Genomic DNA, 19847 nt, shown 5'->3' on the forward strand with positions numbered 1-19847 from the left:
TAGACCTGTTTTCCTCTCTTTCAGTCAGTTATGGGGACAGAGTGTTCTGCTTTCGGGCGTGTAGTTTTTCCTCTCTGCCGGTCTTCAGCTGTTCCTGTGGGCCTGTGTCTTGAGTTCACCAGGCAGCTTTCTTGCAGCAGAAAAGTTGGTCTTACCTGTGTTCCCGAGGCTCAAGTTCGCTCGTGGGGTGCTGCCCACGGGCTCTCTGCAGCGGCAGCAACCAGGAAGACCTGTGCCGCCCCTTCCGGGAGCTTCAGTGCACCAGGGTTCCAGATGGTCTTTGGCTTTTTCCTCTGGCGTCCGAGATGTGTGTGCAGAGAGCAGTCTCTTTTGGTTTCCCAGGCTTGTCTGCCTCTCTGAAGGTTCAGCTCTCCCTCCCATGGGATTTGGGTGCAGAGAACTGTTTATCCGGTCTGTTTCCCTCAGGTTCAGGCGGTGTCTCAGGCAGGGGTCCTGCCGCTCCTGGGCCCTCCCCCATGGGAGCCCAGAGGCCTTATACAGTTTCCTCTTGGGCCAGGGATGTGGGCAGGGGTGAGCAGTGTTGGTGGTCTCTTCCGCTCTGCAGCCTCAGGAGTGCCCACCTGACCAGGCAGTTGGGTCTCTCTCTCACAGGGTCTGGGGGCAGAGAGCTGCTGCGGGCCGGGATCCGCGGGTGTCTCTATCCACTCTTCTAATAGTGATTTGTTTACCCAGACATCTATGACTAATATGAGTTTTGATCTAAGGAAAGTTTCTGTTGAACAGAATAACCTTCCTTTCCTGATGTTGACTATTTAAAAAAGAGTGGCTCTTACACATTTGTTCTGGGGTTTTCCAAATAAGCTCTTTAATTCCATCAAATATAAAGATGCTAATGAGTCTATCTTCAGTCCTAGAGAGCACTATTAGTCCATGGCTTGACCTGGCTTTGGATTCTCATATTTCCCCACCTACTGCTCCTAATTAAGCAGACAAGAGTCTGGGTGAATTTCACTGCTCATGATACTTGAAAATGTTTTTCAGAGTGCGTAAGTATAATGAGGTTGATTGCTGCCACCTTTTTTCCCCTGGGAACAATAGGGAGAGAGGGGGAGGAGATCAGGGGTTTTAGTCCCCAAATTAAGCACAATAGAAATGACAAACTACTGTGTATTTTGAAGGATCCTCTTCTTTTTTGTAGTATAGAGTTAATGTTGCAAAAACTAAGTACAAGATCTCATTTAGCAACTGGCTGGATTAGAATGCAAGTTAAATTTTCTGTTCTTCAAATCACTGCTATTAAAGGGGGATTCTTGGTAAGAACAAATGGGATTTGAACGTTGGAATGGCTAAATATGATAAGATTTTGCAAATCTGAAAACATTGAACCCTGAATTCTAATGAATCTACTATATTCAGGGGAAAAAGTCTCTGTCCCAGCAGGGCCTAACTATCTGTGTGAATAATCCCTGTTGCCCAGAGAGACTGTGATGGCCTCATCTGAAGGAGTTGCTGTGTCAGATCATATTTCTTCATGTCAGTGCACATCTCTGCCCACTCTTGCTGTTTCTATACTTTAACCAGGGTTAATTAACTATAGACCCTGACTTTATGGTAGAAAATGTGGCTCATGAGGCTTTCTAGTACATCAAAGTACCCAGGCTTTCTACTCTATAAATACAGAAGCCTAGAGAACACACATGGAAATGGATATTAAAGATAAGTGCTAATTTTAGAGACACACAATGTTGGATCTAAGTTAGTTTATTGATATATGTTCATCAAGCAGAACTTCTGCATTTAATGTCATGGCACAAAGTTAAATAGGATTCTTACTGGTTGGTTGAAATTCAGGTCAAAATATGGTTCATGTGAGTAAACTAAAAATACCAGACCTATTTTGCTTTAATGTCAGGGAGGGATTAAAAGTATTACATGTTTGTCAAGGTCTATTCACCAAGCTTGGGGAGTTTCAAAGACACACCTCAACCATATGATGATACATATCTGAGGACAGTGCTATGCTCACAGGTATAAGGCAAGAGGTAACTCCTCTGGACACCTAGAATGCTGGACAGTAGGTCCAGGATGGCAGCTGTATGACAGCAATGGAGTTTAAGAGCTTTGGCATCTCTAGTAGAGGCTCCCTCAAAGAGGACTCAGTATAGGAAAAAATGGATTGAGCATCTTTTTAAACAGTAGGAAGTTGCAAGTCGAAAAGCAAGTAAGAAAACAACAGACCCAATTCCAGAGCAAAGAAAAGACTGTGTAGACAAGTAAATACAAGCTTTAGAAATGACAATAAATCAAGATCTCATTAAAGACATCAAACAGAAAGAGGACTAGAAAACTGTTATTAGCTTGGAAGATAGTTTCCAACACAATTCCTTTGACCACTGAAGGTGAAATTGACTCCTGAGGCTGACCAAACAGTGAGAGCTGGTGTGTGTGAAAACGAACAAAGTGGACCTCCTTTCAATACAGTCCAGTTTATCATATTTTCTATTATAACATGCACATGGACACCCATTCCTGTGTTCTACTCTACTGTCTCTAGCTTTGTTTCCTATTTCACCAAGTACTGAACCAAACATAGTACACATATCTTCAACACAAATGTGGGAAGAAAAAAATAAGCATTATGGGAGAATAGATCCATATAGTAGTAAGCCGTGAGGGGAACTGATGATCACAAATTTTAAAAAAAATTGATTACAAAAAGTTTACAGTTTACATGAGATTTATTCCTTCAACCCCAGAAGGTTCTGATATAGTGTTAACATTTAGCTTGTTGTCATTTTCATTTAAAAAGGATTGAGTTCTTTGAAGGTCCTGTGTGTCCTTCATCTGTGGTGTATGAATTAGACAGCAAGCACAGGCAAGAACACAGGTTAGGGAAGAATCAAGTGCTTTCTCCTCATGCGATTGTATTATCTGGCATCTGTGGTTTTGGTTAGATGTGCATGTTAGTCTGAATCTTCATATTGCTGTTGATCTCTTTGGTATGAGGAGGAAGAAGTGGCATTCAGATCTTTGGATGAACCTGAGTAGGGTGTATTGTTCTGCACCTCTTGCTCTGAAGCTATGTTGGATAAACAGGTTACGTATGTGTATGGAACCAGGCTCTGAAAAGACGCAGGGTAATTATCTGGCCTCAGATCTTCTGACCGCTGGTCTGTTGGTTTCTGGCATGTATCTTCTGTATCTCCTGGTTCTCTGTCTCCTGACTGAGCATCATCTTCAGACACATCTTCTATTAAAACACCAGATTCAGAGTCTTGTTGTCTAGTATCTTGACGCAGACCTACTTGAAATATAAAGTTTCGCAATTGATGATCTGGGGTTTGCTGAATTATGGTGGTGTGGGGTTGGATTTGTCGGTATAGTGCCCTTTGCCTTAAGGATTCTCTCTCTAATAGCTCTTGGGATTCCCAGTCTAGGGAAGGCTGCACTGCAAACTGCCATTCTTGTGCTTTCCAATCTTTGTTTCTCCAACCTTGGCTTACCCAGTCTTGGGATCTCTGGCTAATAGGCTGCCAGGATGGAGTTGACCAGAAGGAGCATGAACTTTCTGTGTATTGATGGCTTTGGGAGTCCCAGTTATCACTCAACTGCATTGGGGATCTCTTTATTAATACTTGTTGTCCTCCCTGCCAATTTTGGAGCTGGGTTTTTTCCTCTTTGGGATGCTGGTCTTCAGCTGGTTGAACTTGAGCTTGCTCTTGTGGAGGTTGCTCTTTATCACACTGCTGATCTTTATTCTCTTTGTCTTTTGATACTAGCTCCTCTACAGATTTTTGGTGTTTGATTTGCTCAGTTTGGGATTGTTGTACTGGGACTTCCTCCTCTTTGACCTGCTGATCTTCAGCTTGCTCTTGAGTTTGGGTATATGCATTTTGTTTCTCTGTGGTATGTTTCTTTGGGGATATCCAGGCTTTGATTTGCTGATCTATGGATTTCCGTCTTGTACTTCTACTTTGTATGTCCTCAGAGTATCTCCTTGGTTTCTCAGTTTTGACTTGCAGGTCCAAAGAATATCTCTTGGGATAGAATTGCCCACGTTTGCCTGGCAAGGATAAGGAAAGTCTTCTCGTGGGTTTCTTGTCCTGATTAGACTGCCATTCTTCAGTCATCTCCATGACTTCTGTTCGAATGTCCTTATAAAATATTTCTGGATGTTGCTGGATTTGAACTCCAGTGTTTAGTATTTGAGGTACTATATTTTGGGTTTGAGTGTTTTGGGATATTTTGTCTTGAGATAGTATATCTTCGTATTTTATATTCTGGGATGGAGTAATTTGGAATGGAGTATCTTGGGAGGAAATCTCTTGTGACAGAATCTCTTCAGGCTGGATGTCTTGGGATGGTGTATTTTGAGTTAGTGTATCTTGGAATGGAGTTTCTTGGTATGGAGTCTCTTGAGATAATGTGTCTTTAGTTAGTGAATGTTGGAATGATAGCTCTTTGGATGGAGTTCCTTGGGTTGGAGTCCCTTGGAATGGAGTCCCTTCAGATGGAGTCCCTTGAGGTGGAGTCCCTTGGGGTGGAGTGCCTTGAGATGGAGTCCCTTGGGATAGAGTCCCTTGAGATGGAGTCCCTTGGGGTAGAGTCCCTTGAGATGGAGTCCCTTGAGGTAGAGTCCCTTGAGATGGAGTCCCTTGAGGTAGAGTCCCTTGGGATAGAGTCCCTGCAGATGGAGTCCCTTGAGGTGGAGTCCCTTGGGATAGAGTCACTGCAGATGGAGTCCCTTGGAATGGAGTCCCTTGGATTAGGGTGCCTTCAGATGGAGTCCCTTGGATTGGGGTCCCTTCAGATGGAGTCCCTTGGGGTAGAGTCCCTTGAGATGGAGTCCCTTGGGATAGAGTCCCTTGAGATGAAGTCCCCTTGGGCAGAGTCCCTTGGGATGGAGTCCCCTTGGGTGGAGTCCCTTGGGATAGAGTCCCTTGTGATGGAGTTCCTTGGGGTGGATTTCCTTGGAATGGAGTCTCCTGCGATGGTATTTCTTTTGTCAATATATATTGGTTTGGAGTCTCTTGAGGTGATGCATCTTTAGTTAGTGTGTCTTGGTACGATGGCTCTCGGTGTGGAGTCTCTTGGGATGATATGTCTTGAGCTAGTATAACTTGGAATTGCATGTCTTGGGGTGGAGTGTATGGAGAAGGGATGTCTTGGTCTTGGTTGTCTTGAGATGGGATGTTTTCAGACAGAAAATCTTCAGATGCCAGATCATATGACTCTGAAATATGGAGTGATGGCTGTTTAGATTGTAAGACTTGTGTTGACAGAGATGCCACTAATGATTGGGATGACAAATTTTCAGGTGAAAAATGGAGGAAATTATGTGAAGAAGGAGTTTTAAGACCTTTGACTGACGCATTTTCATAGTCAAGCACATTGGATTGCATATCAGAAGTTTGGCGTATAATAGATGATAGGTCCTCATCAATCAGGTGATCAGTTCTAGAGTCTTTCTGAGGGGTATTTTCTGAAGAGTGTGGTTTTAATGAGAGAGGTAGAGTATTCAATTTGGCTTCTTGCTCTGGGGAGAGTGGAGGAATAGCCTCCTGTTCCACTGGAGGAACATGCATAGAAGACGTTCCTTTATCGCTTTTCTGTGGGATAGTTTTGGGAGCTGAAGGATTTCTTGAGACTCTTAACTTGAAGAAAGCATAACCTCCTAAGAAAACACTTTTTATGCTTGAAACTGTCTTATCCTTGGAAGATTTTTCTTGAAACTCAAATTGTAATGTATTATTTTCTTCTGGGGTAGGATGTTCAATATTTAGAGGACTTTCTGAAGGAAAGAAGAACACAGCCTGTAATATTAAGGAGAAAGGAGAGTGTTAATAGGCCAGAATTGTCTTTATGTCTTTTTTAAACTGTATTCTCAAATTATCTTTCCTCTTTCATGAACTCATGTAGGTAGAAAGGAGATGAAGGTAAAACAGCAATCAGCATCTCTGTTTTTCCTGTCGATTCATAAGTATTGATTTGTGTGAGTCACCATCCTTATAAACTAGGTATTGAACAGAGGAATTTGATCAAAATTGCCTCAGGATTTCTCTGATACTTAATACTAAATTTTCTAAGACATTTGAAGTATCCAGTTAATAGTCACACACAAAAGTCTAATATTTGACTGAATGTTAGTAGTAAAAGATAAACAGATTTTACCCTTAAAGTGCTTGAAATTATAATCAAACACATGAGTAGATAATAATAAAATTATTAGCACATTGCCTATTATTGAAATAGGTATGATATTCTGAGGAAGAGTTCATACAGTATCATTTAAAAGAATGATATATTCAAGAAACTATCTACCCAAAGAGTTAAAAGAATACTATGCTAAAACCTCCAAAATATTGCTAAAAATATTTTTAAGGAGAACTAGACAAATGGAGATCTTCCCCATGTTTGTTCATAATAAGGCTTAAATTTGTTAAAAATCAACACTGTGCCAAAATACACAAATTCAATACTATCCATATCAAAATGTAAATAAATAACTTCTCTCAGTTATACAGAAAACTAATTTCGAATTTATGTGGACTATTAAGGGTCCTAGAATAAGCAAAATCATTTAAACAGAAGAATAATAGTTGGAAAAATAATTCAACATTCATAAAATGTGGGGAGATAGGTAGATAGAATAGAGGGCACAAGCCAAACATCACATCTATAGTTCTTTGAGTTTCAAAAGTAATGCCAGGATCATTCTGTGTAAAAGGACAGTCTTTTTAACAACTGGCACTAGAAAAACTGAAAAATGAACTGAGCTCTCACCCAGCATAGAGAAATATCAACTCACAGTGGATCAAACTTAAAAGCCAATAATGTCCACTTTGGTAGACCCTTTTCCTCTGTAAGTCCAGTATCCTGGACTGATACTGCCCACAATCAGCACATGTTTTCCTTTTCCTTTCTAGAAACATCCTCATAGACAAACACAGAGGCCTTCTTTAGTCATCTAGGCTCTTTGTAATCCAATCAAGATGGCAATCAGGATTAGCTGTCACAGTTAGATTTGGTGATGATTTCATGTGCAAGACAACAAAAGAGGGCTGGAGAGATGGTTCATTTTGTAAAGTACCTACTGCACAAGCACAAGGACCTGAGTTCAGATGGCAGAAGCCATGTGAAAAGCAAAGCATGACAATACATTCTTGTTCCTCTAGCCTTGGGAGCATGGAAATGAGCTAGCCAGATCCATGAGCCCGTGGTTCAGTGAGAGACCCCGTCTTCAAAACAAATAAAAACTGGCCAAATTCAGGAAACTACACCATGTTGACCTTGAGCACACACAATGTGCATACATGCATATGCACACACACATGCACACACATGTGCACAGACCACACACACAATATCGCACATAGAATCAAACATAACAACAAAAGAAAGAAAAAGAATACATAAATCAGATTTGCTAAAAGTATGACTTTTGTAAATTGAAGGTACTGTCTGGAATGTTGAAAAATAGTAATACTCTGAAGGGTCAGGGTGGGATGAAATATCTACAGACCATTTATCTAATAAGAAATTGTATATATGAAAACACTAAGAAATAGGCATGGGTCTATAAAAAGCTCTTGTTCAAAGAAGATCTATCCCTGCAAACAGATACAACACCATAAAGAAAATCCAAATTGATCTTTGTGGGGATGGTAGGAACGAACCATGTCTTGATGGAAGATTTTATATATATATTCAAAACTTACTGCATGGCATACTTAGAATGGGTGCATTTGATTTTTAAAGTTAAAAGCAAGGAAGGAAACGAGCAAACCCTAGACTGGTGTTGGAAAGCAAGGTCAGAAGCTGCCCCATACCTCAGAATCCTGGAGTTCTGTGATACTAGAGATATTAATTAACCTTTCTGCTGAGTCTTAGTTCATTCTGAAGTAAAAAATAATACAAGGTGGCAATGATATAATATTAGTATGGGTATGAATTAAGTTGTCACCTAGTGATTACAATAATGTTTAATGTTATAAACAATCAATAAAGGCATACACTTTTCTCTTCACATTACTATGGGTTTTCTACAAAGTCCTGTATTTCCCTTTATATTTTTTCAGGAAAATAAAGAATTATATATGAAGAGAGATAATTGAAGACTGTATATATAACCAGAAAGGAAAGGAAGTTAATCTTATAGAGTAGCGTGAGCATCAATTTTAAGCTCAGCCCCCTCTGACCTTCCTAAATTTAGGAGTTTCAGCGCGGTATCTCAGTATATTGCTTTTGTACAATGTGGGGTGATGATGTCAGTGTGGTTGCAGTAGTAACAACTTCTGTGCTATTTGTACTTTTAGAGGTGGAAGGAGACAAGAAAATCAGGAGAGTTGGAAGCTTGTGGTCAAGAAGGCCTGGAGTATTCAATAGTGAACAGCAGGAGAGACCTTTTCTCACAAGGGACAAGGTTATCCTCTGACCTCCACCCTTGCTCTGTGGCATGAAGATACCTGTTCCCCATCCCCCACACATATACACTCAAGCATGCATCCATGTTCATCCACTCACATTCTCTCTCTCTCTCTCTCTCTCTCTCTCTCTCTCTCTCTCTCTCTCTCTCTCTCGGTTCTCATGATAACCCTGGGTTCACCTCTCTTGGACTGGTCCAACATCTGCTTCTTAAGGATACAATAGTCACAGAGATGCTGAACTCTACTATGGTGATGATTAATAAGATTGACAAAATTCCCTGTAAATAAGGAAGAGAAAGGAATCATATTTAGGATAAAAGTAGCATCATTTTAAAAACAGAGGCTGAGAACATTTTACACTTTATGACTGAGTTTGTGAAAACTCATATTCCTGTTGTTCTGTAGCTATTAAGTACTGCATCATTTTCATGTCTTTTTAGCAAGGAGAAGGTAACAAACTCCAATGTCTATAGGGCTAAGATAGTTTCTAGAGGGAAAGAAGGAGCACAGTGGACTGCGGTAGCATTCCTATAAGCATCTGCCATTTAGCTACAATGAATTATTTCTGTTTGTGGATAAAGTAATTCAATTCTTGCTTTCCCAAGGAGGCTGGATATGTACATTCTTTGAAGGGAAAGTCTCAGCTATGTACTCACCTATGTTAGGCAAATAAACCAACCCTTCAAGATGGACCTGGTTTATAGGTTGGCATTTTGTAGGCACTACTTTAAGGTAATGTTTTGATTGAGCAGCAAGATGGAGCAGTGTGGTATTCAAAAAGACTTAAATACTAGATTTGTACCAGCAAATTTTACCAGCAAAGCTGGGTACAATTGGGCCCAAGGTCACACCTATGCTGGGAAAGTGACTAAGGCTCTCTGAATCTCAGTTTCTTCATGCAGAAGCTTAAATAGCTCCCTGGTTGCTAAAGCTGAAGTGTGTACACCCTACTGTGTGGGGTTCCCTGCCTTCTGCCTTCTAACAGGAGAGAACTGGCCTCAGTACTTGTAAACCTTCCATCATGTGCACTTGGGCAAAGTAGGGTAGGACTTCATTCTCTTATAATTGTTTTCTGACTTTCCTTAGGAACTCAAGTCTAATTCTGGGTTGGTCTCAGCACACACAAGAAGGTTCTTTGGTTCACTTCAGTGGGTGAGTACAGGGATTAAATCATAGGAGATAATTTCCCATGATTCTACTTTCCTTTTGTCCTATTGGTTCACATTTTCAAATTCTAGGACTCGAGTATTCAAGATGTCACTATCAGAAGTAGACTTTGCTTTGGGATCAGAGGAAAGGCCTATTGGAATCTTTGACATGATTGAAAATGCTGTCAGGGCTGGCCTGATGACTCAGCATGTATAAGCATTTGAAATCTTCCAAGCTCGTGTTTGAGCTCCAGGATCCACATTTTTGAAGAAAAGAACTAACTCTTGCCAGATTCTCTCTGATGTACACACATAAGCTATGGCATTGTGAACCACACACACCTTGAGTAAATTAGTGTAAAAAATAATAAATATAATTATAATGTCATGTGTTACTTGTATGATAAGATAGACTCTTAAAATCTTAACTATAATTAGGGGCAAGAGAGATGACTTAGCAATTTTGAATGCTGGCGCTCTCCAGAAGGAGCTGAGTTCAATTCCCAGAACCTACATGGTGGCTCATAAACATTTGTAACTCTAGTCCCAGAGGATCCAATGCTATCTTATGGCCTCAGAGAACACTAGGCATGAAGATAGTGCACAGTCCCACATTCAGGCAAGGTACCCACATACATGTAAAAAAGTGAAATAAAAATGTATGTATAATTATATTTTCTGGTGAAGGAATATATCATTTACCATGCTGATTGAAAAATTATATATTTATATGAAATAGTTTGTATCTAAAATTATTGAAACAGCTCACTTAAATACTTTATTCCACTGTATTAACTTTCATGCCAACCAAGCAATTATTTGATCAGCAAAAAGGTAAAATTTAATACAATTGATGAGTTGATGTGATAATAGTTATACCAGCTAGAGCCACTGGGTATTAGTAGTTTGGCAAGTATTATTTGAAGTAATTCTTAGTACAGCTCAGTGACACATATGATGTTAAGATTTTAATTTTTTATAGGAGGAAAACCAAGATATAGAGACCCTGCCATGTTAGGCCAAGGCCACAAGCTTCCAGGAGCTAAAAGTAGGATTAAAAATCAAGAGACTATGTCTCCGGAAGCATCTATAATTCCATAATTCCATAATACATGAAGTCAGGATTAAAAATCAACTCGTCCTTGTGTCATGGACAAGGCTTGGCTGAGGTTACTCAAACTCCTCATTTGCAATCAGATCACTCACAAGGAGAAGTGTTTTGCCCACGACACACGGTCCGTCAAGGGAGGGTATATGGCAGAATTTGTGATGCTGTGTAAAGCTGAAGAGGATCAAGGCAATCCCAGCTAATGCAGTCAACGAGCTGAAGATGTTCATGACCGTGATGTCTTGCTTCTGGAAAACAGATGATGTGATAAAACATGATATAAAGCAAGTAAAAACTAAAGGTAAATATATCTTGTAGGGAATTTTCAGAACTCTTTTGCCTCTAGAGGCCTCAAAAGGTTCCTGTGATTGGAAGGCTCGACAAGTTCAGTTTTACTGGTCATAGTCAGAAGGCAAAGTGAGCTATAGGATGGGGGAACAATAACCTGTAGTCAGTTGCTACTGAAAATGTTCAGCTCAGCTCAGCAGCAAACTGTCTTTCATAACCTGGAAGGTCTGGTGTGTATTAACTTGGATGTAAGAGTTGATTTGGAGTCTTAGAATTAGAATTTGTACCAACCATTTGAGCTGTCTGGGTCTCAATTTTCTACCTTTTGAAATGAGAATGGCTTTAGTGCAGTATGTGTTTCCTAAATATTGAATGCTATAGCTGTATCATCATTACGTTAGGCCCCAGGTATATAAAGACTCTTGTGGGACTTGACAGTCCACAATCACATGGCTCGCTTATCCCCAGGAAGAGCAAATGGTGGTTAACAAGATCATTAATATGGTTAAAGATGGACTAGGGGTTAAAGATGCCCTTTTTATAGTCTTAATAAGGGAGGCAAAAAAAGTTGAATGCCCCCACTTAATTCCCTTCAATTAAAAAATATTTTTTGAGAATTTCCTATGTGTTTTGTGTTTGCAACATTGCCTTCCTTCTATCTTGTCCTTTGTTCCCCTCTCATTCCTCAAGTTCATGGCCTCTTATGAGCTAATGATTACATTTTACATGCATGTGCATACAATTTATAAACACTACCTACTGAGTTAATTTGCTGTTGCTCATTTGTATGTTTGTTTAGTGCTAAACATGTGGGTTTGGATCATCTACTAGGGCCTTGACCCTGGAATAGACTGATTTTCCCTATTTAGCAGTCATTAATTGTTCATTGTTCCTTTTCTAGGCGTGGGCCCTTGTTATGTTTTTCATTCTTGTTGGCATGTCAGTTGATGTTATTTTTCAGATGTTATTTAGGTAACCCTATTGTTGAGATCATGAGTATAGATTCCCTCTCATATACAGAAGATGCATTTCTGCATCTGGTTCCCGGGCTCTTATCGTCTTTTTGCCCCATCTTCCACTATGTTCCTTGAGCCTTCAGTATAAGGGTTGTACTGTAGATGTATCAGTTGATGTTGGCTACTCTCTGCTTAATTCCTTTATCTACTCCCAGCATGTTTGAAGGGAGAGGTATGTGTGTCTGGGCTTCTTACAAGAAAGGTGTGTGTATGTGGGTGGGGGGGTGTATGTGATGATAATATTTTCTTCATATTCATTTTTTCTTATTAAAAAGTAAGTGTTATTTCAGCATGTACCTACTGTACTTTCATTGGTTGCATTACGTCTGAAGATGGAAATGAAGCTAAGCATTTACATAGCCTATCTTTTCTGGAGCTGTGTGTAGCCTAGTGTGTCAAGACCGGGAAGCACACTTATGACTGTTTATCCTACACTGAGATCTTTACTGAAAACAAGTGGTTTTGGCAAAAAAAAAAAAAAAAAAAAAAAAGAAATAACAAAAAGCCAAGGAGCGTGCAAATCTGTCAAGCTCTCTCCATATTAAGCCCTTTGGTCTTTCTAGTTTTGGCTTCTACAGGGAACATTAAAAGACTAAGTTTATTGATGGATATTTGATCCCTCATGTAGATTGTGCCTTACAAATTGCACACCCAGCCCTACTCTCATCTGGTCCTTATTATATGACTGTGATGTCAGGATGTCTTAGAGAGGCATTGAATTTAGAAACTAAGTGACTGATCCATCCCATGCTTGGTGGAAAATATGACTGTGATGTCAGGATGTCTTAGAGAGGCATTGAATTTAGAAACTAAGTGACTGATCCATCCCATGCTTGGTGGAAAAGCTATAGTGGAAACCAGGTCTTCTGCAATTGCACCCCCATGTGTCATGTCAAAACTTTTCAACCTATAAAGTTCTTCATGGGGCATGGATGACCATTGAGAATGTCTCAGTCTCAGCTCTGGAGAAGGCTATATAGGGAATGTCAGCATTGATTTCCAAAGTGGCATTTGGGACATTAATTCCTCTCCCTAGGACCTCACTAGGGTTTATAACAATCCCTGATGAAACTGACAGAGGGTGGTAAAAACAGATCCAGTAACTTTGAGAGGAAGTCCACAGCTCTTGAGTTTTCAACAGTGATTAGATGAGAATAGGAACATTTGAATATCACTGTGTCCTTTTGTAAGTAATATCTTAATCTTCAAAGTACCTCTGAGAGATAGTTTTCCTTTGAGTTGACAGAGCAGCGAGAGCCAGAAAGCTCTGACTCAATGCTACAGTCCTGTGGCATCAGTGCCACATTTTGGTCTGATCCTCGGGCAGGCCTCCAAGCTAAGCCTCTGTTGGTGTTTGAGGTGGGGTAGGGATAGAAAATGAGGGTTACTTGGCTCAGTGATGGGTTTTGGTTGAGGTGGCACTTCTCAGCTTTGAGACTGTAGACATTTTGGTCAGATGAATTTTGTGTTGTAGGATGTCTTCCTGTGCTCCTTTGTTTTAAAGAACATTTAGAGGAAGCTAAAGAGATGCTCAGTAGTTAACAAGCACTGACTGCTCTTTCAGAGGACCGAGGTTCAGTTCGACAGTTTTGTAAGTTGGCTTACAAATATGTCATTTTAGTTCCAGGGGCTCTGACACCCTCTTCTAGGCATTGTGGGCACCAGCAATGCATACGGGACACATAAATACAAACAGGTAAAACATTACTACATATCTAAAAGGAAAATGGATGCTTAGAAATAACCCTATAGTTGCCAATATATACCTTATACAGTTATGAAAATTAAAAAATATCTTTGAACACAGTGAAGTATTTTCCCAGGGAAAGAGAAGGGGCAGAAAATCTACTCCCATTTAAAAATATTTAATTACAATGATGCAGGATGGTTCCCAGTGAATAGCTTTTATTTTGCTTGACCAGGGAAGTAGAATCAAGGAAAACAATGCAGAGATAATCATTAAAGGTTGGGTTTCAACTAGAAATTTAATACATAAAGAACTTTCTGGGAAACATTAAAACTTAAGGCCAAAGCTGTCAGAAAGCAAATAGATTTTAAACAACATAGAAATCGTCAAAGTGACTTACCAGAATTTGTCTTTGTTTATCATGGGACTTTGTGACAAATCCTGTCAGAAAAAACTATTTGGAAGAGAAGAGGTAATAGTTAACAGGTGCTACATTTAACCTGCTACAACACAATCTTCTTTGGGTTTTCAAACTGCTCCTAACAACCCCCAACTCCAACCACAAGAGCATCTAGTCTTTCAAGCCTGAGTGTTGGGACGAAAGGTCTTTGTTTTAATTCCATCTGTAGGAGTTGGTATTGGTACCTGGAGATGTTTGGGTCTTAGAATCTAAAGTCCTTATATTTCAGTACAGAGAGTGGAAAGTTACTGTTGGTATCTTCCTCTGTTTCACCAGGCCTATTTACCTCCAAGTCACTCTCAATGCTTTTCTTCTCTTTGGGCCTTATAGTATTACCATCCTTTTTCTGGGTAATTGCAACTTCTTCCCAAGGCTGTCATCCTTGAATTAATTTTCCACTCAAAAACCCACAATATACTCTAATAGGGTCACATCTTTCAACAAAAGTACTTTCCTTAAAAATCACCAAGAGATAACCTTTGATTTTATATTGACGTTACACAAATACATACATGTACATTGCTACCCTCTTCACAGTAGCTAAGAAATGAATCAGCTTAGATGCCCATCAGGTAACGAACAGACAGTAAATGAGTGGTTCCATTTTATGTATAACCATGCACTTTTCTTCTGCGGTTCTTTCCCACATCACACCCTTAGCTTGTGCTTTCTGTCATAGCCAGAGGATACATACATTCCTTCTATGACAACTAGTGAGAACCTGTTTATGAAGAAGCACTCTTCTGCTGCTGGTACCACGCCAGGTGGGTCTTCTACTAAACCCTCATACAGCTCCTTGGAACACCGAGCATAATTGTTAAACTGTCTGTCACATTTTTCAGAAAGGGTTTTGTTTATCAATACTTAACAGGCCTGAGATATTACCAAGCAGATGTAGTTGTACATTTAATGAATGTCTTCCCCACAGAGAATGGATTTTCAAAAAGCAGTAAATAAAACCATGTTAAAATTCACACCTGTGGATCTCACAAATCATACAGTTGGAGAGTGAGGAGGTAAGGACTGGGTTCACTTGGTTCTTTACACTAGAATGAATGTAGTTTAGAAATCGACATCATATTAATTTGTTGGAAAAGTGAAAAATGTTACCAGTTGTTTTTGAAATTCAAACTATAGAAAAGGCATGGAATGCTTATCAAACCACAGTACTGGTTTTAATAGAGACAGTGGTTTCATTAGATCCTTATTTCAGCTGTTTATTGGTTGATTAACATACATTCATTCACACATCTCATAGCTCAAGCATGATTCTAATTTCTGGGAATATTAAAGCAGATAAAACAGACCCACTTGTATGCCCTCTTGCATGTTTTGATTTGAGATGTTCTAATGAGTTTACCCTTAAACGTCTAGCACAGAATTAGGAACCAATGCTCTAGGGTTCTGTGGAACTAGCATTGTACTAAGACCAGTATGATGACTCTGTGATTACCCATGAGTTACAGTCATAAAAACCCTCAGAGGCTAAGAAGGGTGATGAGCTACAGTGATCCTAAAGTTTTCTTTCTCACTGAGTCCGAGTCTGTGAGTGCCTTTTGGATGTGCTCCAGTTATCTGTGTTCAAACTTACTCATTTGCACAGGATAAAGATGGCTATCTACTCATTTCATCTCCAGATCGGAACAGCAGGATGGACTAAACCTATGGGCTTTGGAAAACCGCTCTGTGGCTAGGGACAGTTGTTACTATAAGGGCAGTAGAAAATGGCTAGTGGAATAAAACAGGGTCACTTCTTCTGCCTTCTGCCATGGAGCGGGCTGCCTGTTTGGTTTCCCGAAGGAACACATTTGTAAGATTTATTGTCACAGAGATAAATCCAATCATATCTGTCTTTATAGCAATTTCTGACAAGTTCTTAGCAGATGATACTTACAATAACTGCTCCCCAGAATGGATATCCTGAGAGGATCACAAGAGGAACTTTTTTGGATGAAAACATGAAATTAAGTGTTACTATAACTCCAAGACCTATAATGACCAGAGAAAGAAGAATTTGGATGGCCTGGAAAGAGAAAATAAAGATGAGGTGACTGGAGCCCAGGTCTATGGGCTGCCCTATACACACCCCTGGCTGCATGCTACCCCAATCTAAACATGTTCCATGACTCTACCATGCTTGAGTCCCTCCTGATGTTAATTCTCCACTCTCTTCCTTTACTATGTCCCAGAATCATCAGTATATATTGCAACATACCTGTTTGAATTCATGTGGGATTAAACCTAATTTTGTAAGTGATTGTAAACTTCTCAAGGACAGGTCCCACAAATGATTCTCTTATACCCCCTTCCTCTTCTGTCCCACTGACCTCTTATAATGCCTCTACATTTTCAATGGTAAGTGCTGTCATTCCTTGGTTTGCATGAGAAAGTAGGTGGGAGGCTTGGTTCCAGGATTAAATTCTGAGGAAGTTTAAGTCTCTTGTATGTCATATTATTTGTAGATATTCTATACATACTTTCCTCTTTATACACTTTTTGTTGTTTAGACAGGGTCATCTCCTGTATTCAAAACTGTCCTCAAACTCACTATGTAGTACAGAATGACCGTGATCACCTGACTCTCCTGCCTCCACCTCCCAAAGCTGGGATGGTAGGCTTATGTCCCCATACTGTACTCCTCCTGTGTAGTTTAAATAGTCTCTTTGGAAGGTAATACACAAGAGCATCAGAAACTTTCATTTTCAGGTCTTTTTTGGGTATCATCTGCCTAGAAGTGAATACAATACTTAAGAAAACGTAAAAGCAGGAAGTATGTTTATTGTACTGTCTGTGGAATGGGTACAAGAAAACTAACTGCATATGTTCAGTACAGATAAGACTTTAAAACATTTTTCACTCCATGTTGGTTGAGCCTGTGGTTATGCATCCTTTAGACCTAGACTCCACTGATGGAGTTTGACCTCAATTTCACTTGCTGCTTAATTCTGTGATATTGCTACATTCTGGGGTCACTTCCTGAAGAAGGTGTTTAGAAAAATTATATAGTTTCCTGCTTCCCTGTGCTAGAAATCAAAGATCAGAACTAGCCCTCCCAACCCACAATGAGGCATTCCTAGGCTCTCCCTAGAGTTATAGGAGTTATTAGAACAGTCATCCTGAGAGTTACTTAATTCATCATCTCAGAAGCATTTCTGCATTGACAGCTGAGAGCTAACATACAGAGACCCAGGGCACACTGTGCATTGGACTTCTACAGAGATCTTCTGGTTCTCTTTCTTTTAATCAAAATCCAGGGAAGTGGCACATAGTGACTCTTCTCTGTGGATACGGCTTTCTTGCACAAGGAAATGACTTAGATGTGCTGCTTTTCTATTTTTTGAAAAAAATTTGTATATGTATAAAATGGATTTCTCACATTTATCCTATTATTTTTTCTTACCCCCTCTCCCCATACCCCTGATCCTCATGCCGACCCTTTCTTCTTTCTAACTCCTCTTTCATTTTCAGGTCTTTTTTTTTGGGTGACTCACTGGCTTTAATTAGAGGTACTTATTTTATGTGTTTGTTGGAGCATAAGCAAATTTACTGTGTTATTTATTGGAGCATGGGCAAACTTACCAGTAGCTACACTATTGAAGGAAATTACTGATCCACCCCTGCTAGCAACCACTAGTTGTGAAGAGCTCCTCCAGGAAGGTGGAGATTGGGGAGTTTCCTTCACTGTAGGAAGGCTATATTGCAGAAGAAAGACCAGGGAGACTAACTCATTCTCTGAATGTTATTGCACAAAGCTACCTCTGTAGACAAATGTGGAGATACAACCCCTTATTTCCCCTCTGGGTGACCCATGATAAGGCAGAACTCACCCCTAAAAGTTTTGGCTCCCCCTTAAGAAAATCGAGCAGAGAGCTATGAGGTCTATATGGATAGGCAGTCAAGACAGTTTCGTCTGGGTCTATAATGATGACATGGTTCCTTCTCTTCTCCTCAGATGGCGCCTCCATGATTCAGTGCAGATCTTTGTTAGGAGAGGAGCGAAAGGATATTGCAGCAATAATCATGATGTATTTCTTCCCTAGGGCCCCATTGAGTCCTCCGCAATGAGCCCTTCGCAGTTACTTAGTACTAGAACCACAGAATCCCAGTCATTGGGTCATAGAATATGAGAATTCTAGAGTGTGTCAGCCCTCTTGATTCTTACAGAGGAAACCTGGAAAGCTTACTGTATTATCTGATTGCTTAAAAAGCATATAGTAAACACAAAACTAGATAGATGGCGCTCACAAAAGGAATGCCTGTGTCTGTATTAATATATATGCATAGCTACACATATACACACATACACTCATGCATACACATATATTTAACAATTATGGTCTGATACTCTACCAGATACTAATTATGACTTCGCATGGTTTAGAATTTTGTTTTACAGGCTACTCTTTTATATTTATGTGTTCATTGTGATTTCAAGTGCCAAATCACCTAGGCAAACAGTTTAATAAGGCCAAACATAATATATGCAAATATTATCTGAGAGATTTCCTAGCCTGCAGCAATCACAAATACCAGCGTTTCTTACCTTGTATTTGCTGGTGTTTTGACATATTACTTCTCTTGAAATTTTCATGAACTTGCTTATGAAACATAAAGGAACTAAGTCTTTGGCATATCTGGTCTGCCCCAGGTCCTGTGCAAGGGGCTTAGTTTGTTTCAATGTACATTGTGGTGGCACATTGGACAATTTTCAGTGCTCGAACTGAGGAGCAGGAGGACCAAACTGCCAAAGGATAAATACCAAGGGCCAAGTGAAGGAGCCAGTCCTTCTGTCTCCAAAATCTGTTTTTACTGTTCAATCATACTTTCTCCCTTTGCAAATGGAGTTTCCTTCCTTTAGAAAAAATGTTATTGTTTAACAATACGCCTTATAGTATAAACATAAATGGCGAATTGTGTCTATGTTTTCTAGCCTTTTAAGGATATCAAACAAAAACAAACAAGCAAAAAAACAGTCAAGGAAACAAATGATCCGATTATAATTGGGCAAGAGATTTAAACCGAGTTATAAATGGAAGAAATAAAAGTAGCTAAGAAATAGCTCAAAAAGTATTCATTATGCTTAGCAATTAGGGAAATGGAAATTAAGAAAAAACTTTGAGATTTTGTCTTCAATAAGAATGACAAAGATAAAAACATTGACAACCAAGCCTGGTGGGGTTGTGGGGAAAGGGGAATACAAATTAGTGCAACTGTTCTGGAAATCAGTATGGAGAATCCTCAAGGAATGAAAGATAAATCTACCCAATGGCCCAGCTATACCACAGCTTGGCATGTGCTGAAGGGACTTGACATCCTGTCCACAGGCACTTGTTAACCATCTTCATTGCTGTCCTATTCATAATAACCTAGAAATAGAAACAGCCCAAATGCGCTTCAGCAGAAATAGATAATGAGAATATGGTACATATACAAGATAGAATGTCCAGCTTTAAAGAAAAGTGAAATTATGAATTATGTGGACAAATGGATGGACCTAGAAAAGATTACATTGAGCGAAGTACCTCAGGCCTGGAAAGACTGATTGCCACATGCTCTGTCTCATCTATGGTTCTTAGCTTCAGTTAGATGTGAGTATACAATATGGAGTAGCTGCAGAAACCAAGAAAGTCTAAAAGGGTTCATGGTGAGGGGCCTTGACATGGAAATAAGAGGATACAGGTAATATGGAGCAGGAAATAGAAAAATGGGAGGGGACTGCAATTTGGAAGTTGGAGGGGTGGTTAATACAGAAG

The 19847-nt window shown here is 39.8% G+C and overlaps 1 protein-coding gene and 1 long non-coding RNA gene across 5 annotated transcripts in view; one reads left to right on the forward strand and one right to left on the reverse strand.

Annotated features, from left to right (window-relative positions):
- The window catches only part of LOC120093141 (uncharacterized), an 87630-nt gene that overhangs the window by 38513 nt on the left and 29270 nt on the right, over positions 1-19847 (forward strand). Inside the window, exons 3-4 of one of the 3 annotated variants that reach the window (XR_015652993.1) lie at positions 9474-9539; positions 9626-9918. The exons of 1 other annotated variant lie outside the window; for it this stretch is intronic. This is a non-coding gene — a long non-coding RNA (uncharacterized LOC120093141). Of the gene's footprint in view, positions 1-9473; positions 9540-9625; positions 9919-15022; positions 15111-19847 lie in introns of those variants that run through there. One more of the 3 variants, XR_015652991.1, reaches the window with a different exon arrangement.
- Positions 2681-18219, reverse strand: Ms4a14 (membrane spanning 4-domains A14). 2 transcript variants are annotated; one of them, XM_087549085.1, is made up of 6 exons: positions 17922-18219; positions 15989-16035; positions 14035-14088; positions 10742-10891; positions 8567-8665; positions 2681-5774 (listed from the first exon to the last, which is right to left on the reverse strand). In XM_087549085.1, the coding sequence occupies exons 4-6, from the start codon at positions 10871-10873 to the stop codon at positions 2925-2927; spliced, it is 3081 nt and encodes a 1026-aa protein (XP_087405211.1). In that variant the 5' UTR covers positions 10874-10891; positions 14035-14088; positions 15989-16035; positions 17922-18219; the 3' UTR covers positions 2681-2924.

The sequence above is a fragment of the Rattus norvegicus genome, chromosome 1, assembly GCF_021556685.1.
Source record: "Rattus norvegicus strain SHRSP/BbbUtx chromosome 1, alternate assembly SHRSP_T2T, whole genome shotgun sequence".
In the NCBI taxonomy this organism is placed as follows: domain Eukaryota; kingdom Metazoa; phylum Chordata; class Mammalia; order Rodentia; family Muridae; genus Rattus; species Rattus norvegicus.